This window comes from Poecilia latipinna, unplaced genomic scaffold (assembly GCF_001443285.1).
Source record: "Poecilia latipinna isolate Pla-1442-1.1 unplaced genomic scaffold, P_latipinna-1.0 Scaffold115, whole genome shotgun sequence".
NCBI classification, from domain to species: Eukaryota; Metazoa; Chordata; class Actinopteri; order Cyprinodontiformes; family Poeciliidae; genus Poecilia; species Poecilia latipinna.
Genome location: NW_015112731.1, coordinates 126247 through 146770, shown reverse-complemented (window position 1 = coordinate 146770; position 20524 = coordinate 126247). Strand labels below are relative to the sequence as shown.

Genomic DNA, 20524 nt, shown 5'->3' with positions numbered 1-20524 from the left:
TTTTTTTTTTTTTTTTTGATCGGCCTGTGTCCACCCCCTACAGGTCAACGTCACAGTGGACTACATCAGAGCTGCCACTAGTCCAGGAGAAGGAACACCTGCCTTCTCAGAGCGCACCTGTGCCACAGTGACAATCGGAGGAATGTAAGTAATAATTTAGTCTGCCAAGCTGAGCAAAACTACTGTCTACCTTTTTTTTCTTCTGTTTATTCAAGGGGGATTTGTTACAAATGCACTGCCTTGGAAAAGCTGTTTTATGTTAGGACAGCAAGCTTCAATGCATTTGCTTGAGATTTTATGATATAGGTCGACTTTAGTAGTGCGTAATTGTGAAGTAAATGGAGAATGATGGGTAGTTGGGAATTTATTTTTCCATATGTCTGACAAGCGGTTGTGCGTTTACAGCTGCAACTTTGTGGGGTTTGTTTCTAAGAGCGCGGGACATAGAAAGGAGTGCTTCCTTGAATATGCAACTGAATCTCAAATGGATTCATCTCTCGACTTTGACTGGGCCGTTCTAACTCATGAACATGCTTTGCACTAAACCACTCCTGTCATAACTCGAACTACACGTTTAGAGAGGTTTTAATGCATCCGTCTTCGTATCCTCGCTGACATGTCTCAACGTCCGCGCTGAAAAGGAACATTCCCACAGCATGATGTTTCCACCACTAAGCCTGTCGCAAAAGACCGCAAATCAGTTAATCACATGATAAATTAAAAGGGAATTGATGATCACAGAACTGGCAGAGTCTAATGATATTTTTATCAGGGCAATTGTCTTTACGGGGACTTCATAATCCACTATATTTATGGCTTTAGTCTCCAGTTTATTTGTTGTTACTGGTTAAGTTTTTTGTTTTGAATATCCATTTTAGATTCCAGTTTCAGTGTTAAGTTTTCTTTGGAAATTAAAACGTATTGATTTTTGAGAGGGTGTACTTCAACTACCATGCTGCTATTATTGTAATTGACAATGGTCTCAAACATTTCACATTGGGCGTGGTGTGTGTAGGTCAACGTGAAGCATCTGTTTTCTGCTATGCTTTTAGCGCAGAGGGTTAAAAAAATGAACCAAGATGTTCTTTAGCAAGTCTCTGGCTCGCAGGAGAGTGTTTTATTTCGGAGTATCAGAGTGGAGGAGGCCTAATATGAGGGAACTGCACACTTCTCAGATTTTTATTAGTAATAAACTTTGAAAATTGTGTATCATATGTCCTCTACGTCACAATAATGTATTACTTTGTTGGTTGAAATAAACTACAAAAGGTTTATGGTTGAACATGTGGAACAGTTCAAGGCCTATTAATACTTTTGCAAAGGGCAGTACAAGATCAGCTCATGCAGCAGTTCAGGTTGACTTCATCAGCACATTTAATTTTACTACTATAATTTCATCTGATAGAATACAACAAGACTATTTTTGAATGCTTTGAATTTGCAAGCTTGTTAATCAGAACTGAAGCTGCTGCTTTGTTCAGAGAAGGGTCACCTGAGTGCAAGCAATTATATTCTATCTGCAAGCCTGTCTTTGAAGGAATTTGGTTTATCAGTTTGTCATTTTCTTTACACAAGATCACAGATATAAACGCTTTTCAGAGGTTGAAATTTAATCAAAACCATCGCAGAGCTTTAATGCGACATTGCTAGAAAAGAGGCTTTAGAAGTCTGTTTTCCCCTCAAAGGAACTTTTGAAAATCGCACTCGTCCTGTTTTTATTTATTGTACTTTTTTTTTTTCCCCTCTCCACCAACGGTATCATTGGAGCCACAGAGCAGCATCACGCAAACACACACAGACAGGCAGATCTCTCCATATCATCCAACCAGCTGTCTCAAATGTGGTGGCACTTGTCTGCACAGAGGTCAGGTCTGCTCATGTAAGCAGTCGTTTAGAGTCTTCAGTTGGACCACACCACACTGTGATTCTCCTGGATAACAGTTGGCAGAGTCCCCATGAACGCTACAGTCAGGGTTGAGGAGGTTAGTGAGACGGAAACTCTCAACCCCTCTGAGCCCCAGTGGGCGACTCGGGCATCCTTGGTTATTATCCGTAATAATTAGTGTATTAAAGAATTGTTTGTGGCATGACTTGTTTCATTTCATGTTTTTTTCAGTTTTGAAGACATTTTCATGATCCAGTGGATTTAAAAAAAATTTTAACATTGATTATTCAGTTAGTTGGTACCCACATGTGACTTAGTAGTCGCTCCCATAGCTGACGATGAAGTCATTGGTTAAAAAAAAAAGAAACCCATTGATGCTCATGGTTTGTGAAATAAAGGAGTGCCACATGTCATAAGCATAGAGGTAACGCCAATCACATTACTGTTCTTGGCAACGTGTGGTACAAATAGAAGAGGGGATGAAGGAGTGAAGGGGCCAGTTGACTCAAAGCCAGCATGAAGGGTTTCCTTAATTAAAAAGGGTAAAAAAAATAAAAATAAAAATCTAAAATGTCTTGAATTCAAATCATCTGTTTAACTTTTAAATGCATGTATTCCTCATATGTTTGGGAACATACATTGAAACCTCTAACAGCTTAAAATGACGCCAACAATACGGATTCTCTTCCTCATGTCTTATGAAATGGAGTATTAAAGTGAACTGTCCTTCTTTGTTTCTGCCAGTAACATAGCTGAAGCTCTGGTCAGTAAGGGTCTGGCCACAGTCATCAGGTATCGACAGGACGATGACCAGCGCTCCTCCCACTATGATGAGCTGCTCGCTGCAGAGGCACGGTGAGGAACTCCTCTACTTTTTCTAAATCTTTTACGTTGAACTCGCACCGTGGGTTCATGATGGTTTGTGTGTTAGAATTTGGAATAAAATGGAGCTTTAAACATCTGCTTGAAGCACCTTGCAAGTTATGTTTTAAATAAACTTGATAAATTAGTCTTTGTAATGACCCTGAGTGTTTTCCCTCTGATGTAGGTAAGGTTACCCCCTTGCTAATTCTTTAAATTCATTTTAATAGTGTCACCGTAATTAGTTCCTGCCCATCAGGCTGGTGATTCACATCCCGAGGAAACATGTCTCTGCTCTTAAATATTTACTCACACACATAGTAATGACCCCTGTGCTTTCTCTGCCTCTGTCCCTTTTTAGTTTTTTTTATCCCCTTTTTTTTTTGTTTCTTTTTGTATGCCTGGGCACACATACACCATCCCAGGCTCCAGACGCTAAATCAGAGTCTCTCTTTACTCAGGCCCTATGAATATAATTATGTGGAGGTGCAGTGGAGAGATTTAGTACAAGCTTTATTACTCTGCCATAGATTAAGATCTGCTTGCTGTAGGTAGAGCAGATGCAGCTGTGACCTTTTTTTTTTATAGCATTAACTCTTCCTCTCCCCTTGTCTTTCAGTGTCATCGGCCATCTGCCCCTATTTCTCCTCCTGCCCGTTCTTGCTCTCTCTCTTCCTTTTGTGCGTTTTGTCCTTGTTTCTTCCCCTTTGCTGCTTCCCGCTATGTCCTTCTACGGGCTTGCTCTTCTGGGTTTTCTTTCCCTCATTTCTTTTTGTCACTTTTCCTTCCCTCTGCTGCTTTTTCTCTCTCGCTCTCTCTCTGTCCCTGGTGGGGTCCTATAAGAGACGATGAGCGGTTTCTGTCTATTGCCTTAGTTATATTTTTAGCTCCCATTGCATAAAGCCAGTGGCCCACAGCCTTCAAGGAACCTCCTCTAGGCTATTAAAATGCACATCTTTACTGTGCAGGGCTGCAGAAATGTAGCTGGCTTATCTTAGCAGCACTTTTGTGGTCCATCCCAGTGACCCAGTGGACAACAGGACCTTCGACTTTATCTTCATCACATTTAATGCGGCAGTCTTATTACGGCAGCTCTAACTAGCGGCAGTCATCATGGAAGACCCTTAGCTGCCTCTAAAGATGGATCATTTCTCTTTTCACATTCATGATGCTAAATCATCTCCCCATTATGATTCTTCTAGAAAAAATGGCCTCTCTTTTTTTAATACTAACCCCAAGCCTTAAAATGGAGAGTGTTGTTTTTTTTTTTAATTCAATGTACAAATGGTTTTCTGTAAATTAGAATATCCAGTTAGACAATTCAAAAGGTGAAATGTTTTAGATGTTAACTTACTACTAATGGTAATTAAAATTTGACAAAAATGTTTTGTGATTCAGAAATGTAATGTTTCAGTCACGTTATGGGCTATGTAACCATGCGGAACATTGCACGCAGCAGTTTCCATGACGATGTTTGCTGTTCAGGCTTCTATCAGTGGAAAGCTTAGTGGAAGGAAAACATATGGTAGCTAAAGAGACATATGTAGTAGAATAACTTCAGAATGTGGTTTGTATTCGTAGGAAATATTCAGATTTTCTCGAAATATATTTTTGGTTTTCATTCACTGCAAACCATGAATATAAATAAACCTTATACAAATTAACGCTTCAAATAATGAGTCTGTGATTAAATCTATGTAATTTCACTGTTACTTTTTGAATTGAATTACTGGATTAAATGAATGTTTTGACAAAAAAAAAAACCTAATCTATTGAGATGCTCCTGTGGATGCTGGTCTGTATGGATGTATTGATGGATTTCTAATGGTGGGGTTGTTTGAATGCAGGGCCATCAAAAACGGAAAGGGGCTGCACAGCAAAAAGGAGGTCCCCATCCACAGAGTGGCTGATATCTCGGGGGTATGCATCTTTTTTTTAAATTATTATTATTTTTAATAATACATGTACACTCATCCTACGCAGGGAAATAAGATGGTTTACATGATGTGGATAATAGGATGAGCATTCATGTGCTGTGGCTATAATTGGAATTAAATCGTTTTAAATGTGGAGTCATTTGCACGTAAACATTATAACTCTTAAAAAGATACGTTGGGGCCAGCAATTCTCAGAAAATGATCTATAATCATCGACTCATCCTTAGTGGCCTCTAAAAATAAACCTCATTAATAAAAGCATTTCGGTCCTTGCCTGTTTACGTGTGCTCAGGGGCTTGATTGAGGCGTCATTTGGCTAATGAAGCCTGATTGGGAGGGCTCATCACACGAACGTTATTGTGGGAAATCCATAAAAGCGTGCAGTAAAGGTTGATTGCGGCACCGTTTGTCATCTTTTTTCTTATGCTCAAGCCAGGAAGCTGTTTTTCTTTCACTGAAAGGAAGTTTAGTCTTTTAACACGTCCATATGTAATACAGTAAAGAGCATTTAAATAGGTGTGCATTAGTTTTTACTCAAATGGAAACTTGCACCTCTATTGTTATAAAGTGGATTTGATCCAAAATCTTCTGATTAATAATCCACGATGTACTGCTTTTAGTTATATTGAGAAATGTGCCTAATTGGATGATCTGTTTTTCTTTTATTTTGATCAGAAACTCAAAAATTTGGCAGTTTTCTATCAGCATATGCCATTATATGATATATGATGTACACCCACCACAGCCGTGCTTATCACTGACAGTTTGAAACTGGAACTCTTTAATAATCTCCTTTGCTTTAAAATATTATTAAAGCTGTTTTACAAAGACTCTTTGTACACACACGGCACGTTCTCTCCTCAGCTCCTAATTTAATTAGCGTCTACTAATGTCAGTAAGGCCAGAAGGAAATATTTTGAATGTTTTTCTTAATCATATATTAGAGCGTGGAAGGTTTACAGCGATTAACAATTTGGAGAAAGCGCAACAAAGAGTCTTTAAATCACCAAGCCTCTATGAAAACCTTTAGTTTCAATGGGTTTGCACACAAATTTACCTTTTTCCTGTAATTGTGAAGGGCACTCGAAAACCTTAAATCACACACTACAGATGGTTTTATTTAGCAAACGAAGATAGAAATGCCTTACTATAGTGGTATTTTGTGTAGCCATTTTTATGTCTGACATGTTCTACAGCACCCTGTAGCTCCACTACATTTGTACTTATTAGCTGCACCCTGTCACTGGGTTCAGGTCAGCGCCATTATCTCGCCGCAAACCCTCCCTTAACTTTTCTGTCTGTCTCCAATAAGACATGCTTGATTTGCAGCATGATCTAGGACCGTTGCCAGCGATTGCCAGCATGCGTGGATGTGCTCGCGTGCGCGCGCGCACACACACACACACACACACACACACACACATGCACCAGTTGTTTGGCAAGGATAATATAATGAGCATTCTTTAAAGCATTACAAGGACCAAAATAGCATTGTTGCTCACCAGCCCCAACATACTTTCCCCCTATCCCTCTAAATACACACCCATCCCCCTTGTGGAAATACACACTCCTATACGTCAGCATCCTTTAGTGAAGGTCTTTTGAAAAGGATTATGCACATTGAGTGGGATGCAGTCACAAATAGTGCAGAGATAGGTTTATAAATGTATACTGTAGGAGATGCACAGAGGTGGTGGGAGGAGAGTGGATAAAGCACTTGACTCACCTCGTGCCTCTAAAGGTTGCATAATGAGGTCCTCTTCTTTCACTTGTCTCTCCCTTTTTCTGAACCAAGTTGGGCTGCACAGCCCACACACGCTGCAGGTGCGGTAAATGTTTGTGTGAACTGGAGTGTCATCTCCCACTCGAGGGGTTATTTTGGAATGCAGTGGGTGGAGTTCAGGTGGAACATCTTATGGCTAAAGTATATACCCCTCACTAATGCACTCTGATTTGAGCCCCGCTGATGACAGGAACTTCATTTTGTTTCTAGTAAATACACGGCTGCTTTGGGCTGTGTCACTCCCCCAGTGGGAAAAAAATAAAATGAAAGAAAATATTGATAAATTGTTGTTACCGAAACACTGTGAACTCTCATAAATTTGCTTTAGCAAATGGTAAACTGGTTTGTTTGCTCCGACTTTGTGTCTGAGCCTTTGTTCCTACTCCTGTGTCCACGCTGGCTCATCCAAACACAACACTGGTCCATGACTCACCGGTCTGTTGTGCCTACATGCTCATGCCTGGAGTAGGCTCACATTAAATTATTTTTTTAGCGTTTATGAATCTTCCTTTGCTACTGAAGCACTAGCACTGCCTGAATACACGATTTAGCTCGGCTTGTAATTTTTGGCCCGAGTACACCAATAAGTTGTGACTCACTCTTGCAGACAGAGATGGGAGCAGGAAGGGAGAGAATTATTTTTGATTGCATGAGGTTCCAGATGTATCACTGAGAAGGAAGGCAGACTTCATTAGGCCATACTGTGATACAAAGATGGGTGGAAAAAAGCAGGTTTTCACTTGGTCTTGTTCACCTTTATTAATTTATTTTAGAACTTGTCGTTGACATTCTGTGAACAAAATTGAGAAAAACTCAAAAATACATAGAAATGAACAAAGGCAATCATGTGACAACCTAGTAACTTTAAATTGCCGTACTTTAGCTAATTCTCTGCAGTTTATACCCTCAATTAGGAATATCAAAGTCTCCAGGTGGATTTGAGTTAATAAGGTGACGATTGGGAAGTTGAGAAAAATGTTGCTGGAGTGCAGTAGCTTTGAGCAAAATCATGCTAAGACCATATAGATGGATTTGAACTCTTCATGTGGTATTTTTGTACAGTGACCACTTCAGGCAAAAAAATGCAACTCAAAACGCATTCAGAGGATTTCTGCTTTGGTTCTGACCAGCATTTACTTGAATAGGATCCTTGGCCTGCTTTGCATGAACATGATGTGCAGTGATTTTTGAAGTCTCACATTTGATGAAATGATCAGTCTGTTTTGCTTGTGAAAGTTTGAATGGCTTACACAACTGTAGCTGCCAAAACAGTCCACATCTTGTCACACCATTCAAACATCTTTAACACTTTCCCTCTATAAGAAAAAAACTCGTCTTCATTTGGCTCAGGCACTGAGAAAAAAAAAAAGTGATTTGTTTGAAGCTAATTGTAATGGCTCCACATGCAGGGCGATTTATTTTTTTATTTATTTATTTTTTTTTTTGATGAGAACATTTAAATATTTAAAATAATCCAAAGATATTCACAGATATTTTTTTCCAAAAATGAAACACAAAAAATTAAGCAGACACAATAAAAAATATGATTAAAAAGGAGGCATTTTCCTTTTATGGTATATTTTGTTGTGTTGATAGTTTGGCTGATGACTCCTTGTTACCTAGTATTTTTTTTTAAATCAAAAGCTATTTTAAATTCACTTAACTTTTTCATAAAAACAATGCAAACTCCATTCTTTTTTTTTTTTTTTATTAATTCTTGAAAGATTCCAAGACTTTGACTCTAAAATGCTGCTATTTGCCTTTTAATTCTCTTTCTTTCCTGCAGGAGACACAGAAAGCCAAGCAGTTCCTGCCTTTCCTGCAGAGAGCTGGCCGGTCAGAAGCTGTCGTCGAATACGTCTTCAGCGGATCTCGTCTTAAGCTGTACATGCCCAAAGAGACCTGTCTCATCACATTCCTCCTTGCTGGTAGGTTTGCCTTTCTAATGTCAAAGTCCTTTTAATTCTGCCATCCAAGCCAGCGGAACTAAGTAAATAGTCAGGTTTCCTAGCACCACAATACTGACAAAACATTTGAAAACACCAGCATAGGATGACTTTTTCATTTTCAGTATTTCTCCCCTTAAAGACAAAAAATGGGGGAAAACACTCGTTCTGTTTGAGGCACGTAGTTTCATTGTTGTTTACAATTTTACTCAGAAGTACATGCTCCCAAGGTGGATAGCGAAATTGGGTTTTTCCTTTTGAAATGAGGATCTCCCAGTGTTCTAGTAGCAATGTGGCTGACTTGTGTTTTTCTGATAGCTGCGGTAATAAAACAGTTTATTTGCACTTCTGGTAACTTGTTACTTGGAAAACTATAAAAACGTCCACACAAAGGCAGTCATTTACTACCTGTAGTTGTGAACATTTTTGAAGGCGTGTTGGATCATCCTCGATTCATGTTCCTGCTGTTGGGGAAATAGCCACCATCAGTTGTTATTGATTCACCTTTTTTTTTAGCTTCAATTTAAACTTGCAGATATTGTAATGCACTAATGCACTTCTATTTGAATAGGTAGAAGCAAATGTATTATTTCTGTAAACTACTCATCATTTCGGCTCCTTCTTATTAGCTCTTCATCAAAGTTTATTAGCTTCAAATTTACTTTGTAAATGGTTTATCCCCAATTTCTTTCAGCTTCCACTCGTATTTCTACAACAGGAAGAGACTCTTGGACCTAATTGTTCCAGCTACATGAAAGTTAATTCCTTATACACTTCATTTCTGGAGCAAGAATATCAAAAGATGGCTATTTTGCTCTTAGAGGGGCACAAAACTAGTGAATAGCAAAGTATTAACTAGATGTTTTTACAGCAAGAGTAAACACATTTCTGTCCCAAGAGTTTTTGTTTTCTTAAACTTTAAGAAGGTCAAGCTGTGAAGACTTGATATGTTCCCAGAATATCAACGTGCACCTTTTGGCATTTCAGCAACAGTCAGTTTATTTCCCCTGCTACAGATAGTAATCACTTGTCTTGTACCTCATAAACAGCAACTCGGGGGGTGGAGGGGTATATGTTGAACTAAACAGAACTGCAACTGTAACGTATCTGATCAAACGTGGAAGAAACTTATAATTACACGTACGTTTCTGAAGAATTCAAATATCATCAAAGCTTTCACATTAGACCCATCGAAAAGCATTTCCGCCCATAGAAATGTATGCGCCTTATACTTGGATCGGTCATCTTTTACATGAGTTCCTGCAACAATGTGGTGTGGCATGGAACCTCCCGATTGCTTTAATGGCGACCTTCAGCTTGTTTGCAATGTAGGTTCCTCTCCTTTGGTTGTTCCTGTTGCTTGTGAATCAGTTTCTGTCTGTAAAGTTGTTGCTCGACAAGCTGGCCGTTTGGACTCCTCATGGACATTACCAACATCAAAAGTAGCAGTGAAAAGTCTAACTTTTTAAAATTGATTTTTAAAAAAGTTATCTAAATGGCTAATTTAAATCTCTTAAGAAGCAGTCATTTAAGATGGAAATATCTGACCTTGTAATCCTGATTGAGCATAAAACGAAGAACTTAGTGATTAGTCCTCATTTTGATCATATTAGGTGATTCTTGAGAGAGCAAAATGGAGAGTTCCACTGAGTGAGTGGGATCCCATTGGTCACTATTGGTGTGCCTTTAATTTGAATGGGTGATAATTAATATAATCCACGATAATAGTCTAATTAAAAAAAAAAAAACATTAGGAAGGACATTATCATTATACCATTGGATGAAGGTAGGAAACGTTTCTCTGAAATCTGATTTCGTAGCCTGAAGAAAAGAACATGATGACAATCCAATCAGGGAGCGTCCGTTGCTTTTTTCTTCTTCTTTTTTTTTTAAACACATTTTGTGAATGTCTCTGTTAAACCTTGAGATCATGGTGGTTGACATAAATATGATGGATTTGTTGAGAAACTGGAAAAGTAAAAAAAAAAAAAATTCAAAGTGATCAATTACAATGTGAGCCTGGTACTGATTCGAAAAAAAAAAAAAAAAATAGTACACTGGATTGTCTACACAATGTTGGTAAGACATCATGTTAAGATGGATTCCATATACACAATCACATTGTTGTTGGCAAATCTTAACTTCACCAGAGCTGAAACCCCTGAAAAGGTTAAATCAAGGTTGTCATTGGAAAAGCATTGTCTTCCAGAAATGACACAAGCCGTTATACCTTTAAATCAAATATACAACTTTGTCTTCTTTAACATCACAACTGATACCATTGATATTTCCAGTTGCTGTTGAAGCGATGCATATTCTCGTTTTTTCACCTCTTTCCCCTTTTTGTTGTCAGTTTGAGATGAGACAGTATATCTCGTAGGCCGCGGCCTCAATGTTTTTGTGCGTGATGTTTTTAGCTGTATACTTGATTTTCTTGACGCAACCGATGTCAAACCCATACCGCTACACATGAAATGAAGCCCCTAGGGCAAAAGACACCCATCTATCTGGGTCTAATCTCCCAGCTCTCTATCTCTGACCACTTTCTTTTCCCTGTCAAAGTTATCTTTTCATGTTTTATTCACCCATCTATATCGGGGGTCGTGTGGAAAATGACACAAGCGATAAAAACGGCTGCCCCAACACTGTTGTATTTATCTGTCAATGAAGGCCCCTCCAAACCTCTGGACTTTTACCCTTTTGAGCTTTTTCATATGTCTAACAAGAAGTAAGATGTCTTGTTTTATGTTGCAGCTAGTGTGAGCATGTTAAAGGTAGGCTCGCAATAACTGCATCAACACTTGTTTAAATACAAGAATTCGGTGCACATTTTGAATTTGCTGTGGATTTTCTGTAATACAAATTGACTCATAATCGTGCTCATCATTGCAATTCATTCATCTAATTTTAAAGTCAAATCATATTTATATATACGATTTCTAAAAGCCGGGCCCTATTGTTGTCTGGGTGTTAAGTAAATACTGATTGTGCGCACAGAAAATATTCAAATGATCTTGCAGTTAAAACAAGCACTGCATTATTAATCTGTTTTATCATCTGTTTGAATAATTTATTCACTCTGGCCATATTTTTTTTTATTATTGTTTAGCAATGTTGCAGGAAGCCATTCAAGAACCAACCACTTACAGGAGCTCTGCAAAATAAATTATCCCAATGCAGGAAGAGATGTAACAGTCTAATTTAATTTCTAATAATGCACCACAATTCTCACATTTAACATTTGCACTCCTTGAATTAAATTGACTGTTTTCTTATTCTGTTTGTGTCCCATGGTAACTGTCCTTATTAGACACTTTGTCAACGGGTTTCTCCATTTGAACACCTCGGAGCTCGAGTCTCTTCCTACCTTTCCAGTTTTCCCTGTTAGATCGAGTCGATGCTATAAGGAGAAAGAAAATAGGGTCACAGAAACAAAGCACAGCAGCAAGCCCATGACTTCAAAAAAGACCGGAGGTGTGCATCTGGAGTTCAAGGGTAGTTCCCCTAACTCTCTTCCTACAGCACCTTAGCTTTCTTCTTTTTTACTTGCTGGCCTATACAGTGTCACTTCCAAAAGTAAGTTTTCTAAAAGGTGAAAGAGTAATCCTGCATGTTCAGGTTTTTTTTCCCCTTAGAAAAAGGAGGGCACCTATACAGAATGGATAGTAGTCAGTAGCATAGCACTCTGGGTTTTAAAACTTGATGAAAGAAGTTTTAGTGACTGGAAGGGCAAAGAGGATGAAGAGAAACATACCTATGGTAAATAGAAAACAAACAAAAAACACAATTTCTTTGTGAAGTATTTGGCCATAAAGCCCTGCAGAGACTATAGGGAGACCAAGCAGTGAGGAGGCTGTAAAAGTTTTATTGGCGTAAGTAGCTTTTACAGAGTTTCTCTTGCAGAGAGAGCAGCAGTCATCACAGGTGAAAAGTACTTGCAAAGTTACTCTGAGTTCTTTATCTCTGTCAGAAAGACGGAACAGCCATCTTTGGCTGCCTTTTGTCTGTTGACACGTTAAAATCTGGTCAGATTTGGAAGTAAAAAAAAAAAAAAATACTACACAACACCCTGACCACATTGTCATCACACCACACTACTGGTAGCATCATACTGTGGGGATGCTTTTCTTGCCACAGTCAAAATTCGACTTAAATACAAGTTGATCTCTGTATGATCAAACTGAGCCTGGGCTGTTTTCACAACAGTCCAGTTTCTAGATCTAGAGAACTGGTTGAAAAATACTCCAAAAAGGCTGCATCTAAAGGATTCTTTTTTTTTTTCTTGCTTACCTTGGGGGCTGCTGCCTCATCTTGATCTAACACAACACAAAGAGGTTTATAGACATTACACAGCAAGATTTCAAAAAGTTAGGGATATGAAAGACATTTTTTGTTTCCCTTTTTTTGTAAATGTTCACCCAACAATCTATGCTTTGCCAAATGATGTGTTAAAAGGCTTACAGAAATATTTCCTGTCTTTATTGCCACCATAAGTGTAATTTAAGGCATCTGTATTTTTCTAACACTAGAAATCTCAGGCTCTGGTTACCTTGAAGTCTCGAGATGGATTCCTATAGTGGCGTAAAATTTACTGCACGATGAGCTACAGTATACATCAGCCTTTAGACAAATCAATAATCCACCATATTCTCTGTGTGCTTCCTTGAGATGAAGAAAAAGCTCTCAGAAGCACTGCAAACATGCCTACGACTAATGTTTAACTTTAATAAATATCGGATTGAGGTTGCTGCACACGATAAATGATTTATAGATTGCGCTGCATCAGGGTGCTACAGCGGAGGTGATATGCCATCCATACAGAGACAACAGGTTTTGCATTCGTTGCGTATTTTAATGAATCGTTTTACTATGCCAGATCTTACAAATCCAGTGTTTAAGGGGGAAAAAAAAATCTCAGCATTTTCATTCCCCTCAGGAGATTGGGTTGGGTGTTTGCCTTAGGCTTGTTGGAGACATTGGGGCCTTAGATTAGGGAGTCATAGAGGGATGATGTTGGGCCAGGAGGATGGATTGAGAGGATAAAAGCAAGAGGTAGTCTGACCAAATCCTTGGATTTAGTTTTTCCCCCAACATCCTACTCTTTGTCTACTCTGACCGTCTGCCCTCTTTACCCTTCACCCACGCTCCCCAAATATTCCCACCTACATTCTTCACCCATGGATGGACGTTTTTTCCTTGGCCTGTGTCCACTGAGGCAGCTGTGAAGAGGGAGATATTCAAATAGGAGATTGTCACCTCACAGTTGCATGCTGCATAGGACAACAAAGATTAATGAGATGGAAATTTAAATGGAATGATGCCGTTATGGGTGATAGAGGGAGGAAAGACGAGGTTTAGATTCGAATCCACACACATTTAGATGCTTACACCCTCCTCCGGTTTGTAGTTTGCTTGTCACATTGCTAATTATATCCTGTTGACAGCCTGTCAAAAATCAAGACTTGGTAACTTAATAACATTAAAAAAAGACTCTAATGGCATTCATACTGAGCCCCCTCGATCCTGCAAGTATCAATTTATACCTGCAGACATGCCAAAAGCGAGAGAGCGAACGTCTGGCGGGTTATGAGCACAACCGTCAAAGGCTAATCAATATGCACATCATTAGCATAGGAATTCATGACATGATGTATATTTGGATAAGCTTCACTGATGAGACAAATGCACAGTAGCAGCTTCTTCCCCGTTAGGGCAATTTCCATGAGATGCAGCTCATTATCTGGCTTGGTTAATGGAGAAAGAAGCTAACTCAATCCAGTTTATTTTATGGTGGTTTAACTGAACAATGTCATTTATAAAATACAAGATAAATACCTCAAGTTAGCGCTTCTGAAATTCTACAGTTATAAACCTGCAAACAGTGAAATTGTCCTTTGTTTGCACCATTTCTAAATGAACAGTTTGGTTGTCATTACAAGAGGTAATAAGTAAATTACGATTTGATCTGACCTCAAATAGTAATTTACACATCAACCAGGATTTGTGGGGTCTGCAAAGATGTTAGTTGCTCTTTTTCTACGCCTAAACCTGTACAAGTCATTAGTTAAAGCTGCCTAGAGCCAAGTTCCCAGTTTAGACTTGCTGGCAAACTTTTAGAATGTATAATTTTGAAAACCTTCAAAATCCTAATTTCCCGATTCATATCTTCTGATTCCACTCCCAAAAACCCCCCCAAGGTTTTTCAAACTGTAAGATATACATGATTAAATATGTCTTCTAAATCAAGTTGAAGTATATAAGGAAGCGCTGTAACTGCGATACATTTCTAAATATTGCGATATATTACAACTGGCCCCATTTTCCTGGCTATTCTGTTTGTACCACTGTTTGTAAGTCCAGGACCTTTATTATTTATACATCGACAGAGTGCAAAATTTGCATGGATATCACTTTACAGGAAAAATAAAAAAAATCATTTTGCTAAGCACTGCATCCAAGCAGTTGGTTCCGATTGCCGTATTGCCCACATTAATATTGTGATGACTGCAATGTGATGTATTGTGCAGTTTCAGTTCTGAGAAAAAAACAAAAAACAAAAGAGCAAACTTGTAATATATTCGTAATGTGCAAAGTTAGACCTAAATATATTTCACGATTTAAATTCATAACCTACAGTTGTATAAAGAGACATTTAGGCATGTGTTCGAGAGCATGCGGTTTAGCGACTTGACTTAGACTTGAAGAAAATCACTTGTGAACATCTCTGGAACGTGGAACCAAATTAAACGTAATGCATTTTCTGAACGGGGATGACCCTTCCACTCTCTGTGGTAAAACTGCACACTTTTAAGATATGCCTTCAATCACACACTCCAAAATCAATGTCTTGCAAATAAAATTGAGTGATTGATATGGTGGATTGACATGTGGTCACCCTCTTCAGGCTAGTATGAGAAGCCGTGTTGTTCCCTGCGCAGTCTAGCGTCACAACGATCAGCGTACGTCTTGTTTGTCTCAGAGATCAGATAAGATGGATTTCCTGGAGTATGACCCAGATATTTATCTTGGTGTCAGGCCTGAGTTATGTATCTCAGTGGAGGTTAACGTCTGCTGTGCTAAGTGGCTCTCAGGTTGACTTCAAATGCTGCAAGGAGGAGGAACTCCTCCTTGCAGCATCCTCCATACTCCTCCCTGAGTATGGAGGAATTGCAGGAGTACAGTTGGGTGATGTAACGAACTGCAGTGTGCATTTTATAAAGACGTCACATCTGTGATCATTGTATCAGTGTATGACCTATAATAACCATTTTGCTGGGCTTTTTCCCCTTTGGCATATTAAAGCTATGTGGGCATGTTTTCTCCACTTAAAGAGTTTTGACTTGGTTGAAAATGGTTGCTCCTGTGGGCCTGTAAACCCATGTAGTTTATAAGCTTTACAATGAAACTTGACTTCTTTGTGCATTACATTCATGAGTATTCTTTCCTGAGGATTATGCTCGGGGAAAAAACACAATTCCACCCCTTATCATTGCTGCAGCCAACCCAAGCAGAAACTTTATATCTCCCTCCCTGCAATTACTTTATACACCAATTTTTGCAAACAGTGTGCAGTATTTTGCCTTTCTGTAGCCCTTCCTATCTTGTCTCTTTCATTTCCTTTATCCTGCATTCCTCATCTGTCTTTTTTTTTAGTTTTTTTTTTTTATATGCACACAGTGTTATAGTCACTGAATCCCATGTGTAAGCCCTGTCCTGGTAAACTTCTATAAATACTTCCAGATGATCTTGGCCATCAAGTGTGTCCTCCTCTTTCTCTATGGAACAAAAAAAAAAAGTAATTCTTTTCACAGATTGTATTTATGCATGGCTTCTACACTCAGGTAAAAAAAAGCATATGGGTGCTGCTGAGATTTTTCTTTTGCCTGTTTTTGTCAAATTTGAATTTAGATCATGAAAATATGATAATTTCAGACAAAGGTAACCTGATTAAATGCAAAATAGTTTTAATAAAATCATAATTTAAGGAAATGAAGCTGTCCAAACCAAATTTGCTTAAAGTGGAATTAGAATTACCCTCATTCTTAAATCATGAATTCATTGCCAACAAAAAAAAAAAATCCATTCAGTTTCACCAGCCACACTTGGATGTAAAATCAACCAGAGATGTGAAATCAAGATCACTTAAATATAACCTATTTACAGTCAAGTATTTTACTGTACAGTAGTCTCAGTTGAAATCAGATCAGTTTACTGTTGGTGTCCTTTATGTTGTGTAGTTTAGAGGAATCATAGAGAAACGGTGATGCAGAGCTCCCTGTATTGGAACAATTATCTTAAACTGGACTGAACAGTTTTCTTTGACTTTCCAGTGCAGCATGTCGCGTGGCCTCATTTTGCCTTTCCAGGGTCATTTTCCCTTTCCTGCGAGTGTGAATTCGCTGATATATCTTGCTCTTGTCCTTTTAAATGGGACAGGCATGGCCATGTAGGGAACAGAACGTACAAAATGACAAAATGAGATTACAAAAGCCGGTGGCTTTTCCAATTCAGTTATATAATTATACCAGGAGCAGAGAGCTTGCTCAGTAAGTTAGCTGGGTGAATATTTTTGGGAAATACAATGAGCAAATCAGATTTTGACTTTCATAAAAAGCAACAGTTTGCTCCTAAAAGCTGTAAGGAAACGCACCAAAAAGTATTTCTTTGAAACATTACCTTTTTTTAACATAAATACGTGTCCTCAGTTTCCCTGTGTCTCTATTGCAGCCTACAGAGACATTTCTTTTGCAAGTACAGCAGCCAAGACGTAAACTCACCTGGTACACAGTGTCCTAGATTGTGATTGTAAGACTCTGCTGTAGCCACAAGGTTATTAAACCCCACTATAATGAAACACTACGTAGTCATTTCATGTATTATCTTATCAACGAAATCAGAAGATAGCTGACCACACGCAGTTCAAAGAAGACAGAAGCTTTTTGAAGAAGCCTAATACAAAGAAAATCTTAGCTGTGAAATCCAAATCCTGGGATTTTGCAGCAAGATAGCCACGCACACCAGTGAGTCATCAGAATGCCCTAACAAATCTGATTTTGTTTCTCTGCCATGTATATTTGTGAGTCTGTCCTGAGGCAGTATATCTGTCATGCCAGAGAAGCTCATTAAATTAAACCCCAAGTCAAATAGGAAAGAAAGACCCTAGGAGAGAGTGGTTGCTTTATTAGCAATATGCTGGAGGCTTTAACTCACAGCAGAGGCTATCATCAGATTAGTCAACATTAAGCAGCTCCGACCTGCTTGTTGGTTTGTTGTGCTCAGCTGAAGCAATTAAGGTTTTTTTTATTTATTTATTTATTCATGAATTCCAACAAACAAAATTGTGGGTAAACATCTAGATGGCCAATTATTTTGATGCACAGCTAAAACATTGATCCTTGTGCTTAAAAAAAAGTTATGGGGAATTAAGTCAATTGGCTCAAATAGGGCTAAAAACTAATGTTTTCTTAAAGTGTGGTCGGCTTTGTTGGTTTGAACATCAAACCATTAGCATACCCCCGACTGTGAAGCTAATCTTCTCTCCATCATAACCTTTGAGATTTTCCAGGAAGGGCTGGCGGTTAGCATTTTCCCTAACAAGATTGATTCCTATTGATAATTGATAATGGCTCCTACAGAGTTGGCATGTATACAATTTTAAATCTCCCTCATGCATTAAATTTGTTACAAAACCAACCACATTATACTAACTCTTTCATTGAGTTAATTTAAACAAATAAACAGATTTATTCAAACATGTGGACACACCTGATTGGGCACAGTTGAAGTAGTCATTTATGTTTTAATGCAGTCTTGGAGTTTCTTCATCTTGGCCCGGACATTCTTGGTAATGAGATTCTAAATTTCTCCATAATTTTGAGATTTCCTGTTGAAGTTATCGGCTACACATCCAAGTACATATTACTGGTACGAAATGGTAACACGTAGGCGAGAAATGGGACAACTTTGCCGAGTTTTGACTCAAACAACTTTGCCATGTTTGTCCAGGTATCGAATGTCCACGTAGTTCCCGGAACACGCCTGGTGGGATGCAGATGGCCGAACCCTTCAGCGATGAAGCCATGCTGTTCACCAAAGAGTTGGTGCTACAAAGAGAGGTAAGTAAAGACTCACTACATCCCGTGCTGCGGTTTTATCGTCTCCTGTCGTTTCTCTGCCCACGTCTTCCACGTTGGGAGTTCTTAACGTTTGGACTTTTTGGCTCCTGCCTTGCTGTTCAGCACATGTATTAGCATGAGCTGTAAGTTGCTGAAGTTTACTTGAGCAGTAAATTTAGTTTACTTTAAAGTCAACATTCCAAAAATAGGGAAGCATTAATATAAACTCATGTAAATGCTAACAACTGTTCTGAATAGCAGGGAAAAAAAATTGTGCTATAATGTATGTTGCAGGTTTTTACTGCTTTCCATTTAAGCCAGTTTAACATAATGGTAGGATTGGTTTAATGAATGAAAATGCTTCAGCTCTCACGGACCTTGGATTTGTGTTTAAAAAGAAATGGCATTGTGATGCAAGTAATGTGTCTATTTAAAAAAGAAAACACCTAATCATTTATTCCTCTCAGGTAAAAATGCATTTTCATATTAAAATGACATGTTTATCCTATCTTGTCAAGACAGTTTTTATAAAGATGGGACCACTGACTTTAATAAGCTGATTAAATTGTTTACTCCCAGTTGAACTTTATCACAGCATTTATACACTGTACTTATCTCCCGAGTGATGTCAAATCTCATAAAAGTTCAGAAAAAGGTTTACGCTATCTGTAAAAAAGAAAAAAAAAGAAAAAAAAACCTCCCCCTCCCTTTGGAACACACACACACACACACACACACACACACACACACACACACACACACACACACACACACACACACACACACACCATCCATGCTTGCTTATTCCCTTTTGACAGAAAGCTCACCTGATACCGGATCGGTGCTCCTGGACTTTAAAAACTCCATCCAGTATGTGCCTATTCATTCACATGCTAATAGGTTTTTATAAGAAGCAGTGAACGGACTAAAGCTATGATGGAACTAGCTATAATCCCGCCACCACTCATCCAGGCCACACACACACATTTTCTCTTTTGCTCTTTTTTTTCCCTCCACTCTTTCTTCATCCCTATCTCGTCTGAAAAGAGCTTTTCTGTGTGAGGTGGCTGACTCCACTGTCCTCTGCTGTTTAATTGTCATGGAAATGGAGTCTTAGCAAGTGGTCCAGGTGGAGCCATGTTAAAAATGATGTGTGTGGGGCAAGCCGACAACCTTTGCGAAATCCTTGAGTGGGAAATAATGGATGCAGAGACCAGGGGAATTTGATTGACAAGGATGCCCTATGAATCTGTGCAGAGTTGCTGACGGACTAGATATTGTTTTGAATTTTGGATGTTTTTACAGATGTCAATCTGCATAAATGCATAGTTTGTTGGACTGAAAAGACTTTCACTGACGCTTTGTCCAATTTCATGCTTATTAGGGCAGAATGAAATGTCTTATTCACATGGCCAACTAAATTGTCAATACAAACATAAAAGAATAATCACACAGCACACGTTTCAAACCATTTTTCTAGACTTTGAATTTTGCCCCTGATTGTCATCCAGGAATTTTGTTCATGGTTGGCAATCATTACTGTACTTTTTGCAGCTAATGTAGGGCTGTTAGTTGACTTTGACAGCACTTCAGAGATCAGTTTATTTGCTTCAAACCAATTAATGGAAACTAGATGAAAAAAATTCAGAAGTTTGCTTTAGTTTTCTGCTGCTTTTCTTCAAACTTGCTGTTGCTGATCCTAACTTCCAATAAAAGGCAGCATATGCCTTTTATTTAGGGAACTGCAAGTCAGTAAAGCCATTTAAATGACAAATCTCAAATGTTTTCATCTTACCTAAAATGAACATTCCAACTTGATCTACACTTTTTTAGAGTATTCAAAACCCTTGAACTTTCACACTTTGTCAAATTCATTGACACACTTCCGTGTTTTTATTTTTTATTTAATAAACCAACACACCACATTAATTTGAAGCAAATGTTAAAACGATACTTGAAATGAAAGTTATTTTTACAAATACAAACCTAATTAATAT

General features: G+C 38.4%; 1 protein-coding gene across 1 annotated transcript in view; it reads left to right on the top strand.

Moving 5' to 3' along the window:
- The window catches only part of snd1 (staphylococcal nuclease and tudor domain containing 1), a 190478-nt gene that overhangs the window by 46137 nt on the left and 123817 nt on the right, over positions 1-20524 (top strand). The window contains exons 12-16 of the mRNA XM_015028139.1: positions 44-144; positions 2630-2740; positions 4594-4666; positions 8253-8394; positions 18418-18527. Of these exons, the coding sequence (XP_014883625.1) occupies positions 44-144; positions 2630-2740; positions 4594-4666; positions 8253-8394; positions 18418-18527 (537 nt within the window). The remainder of the gene's footprint in view (positions 1-43; positions 145-2629; positions 2741-4593; positions 4667-8252; positions 8395-18417; positions 18528-20524) is intronic.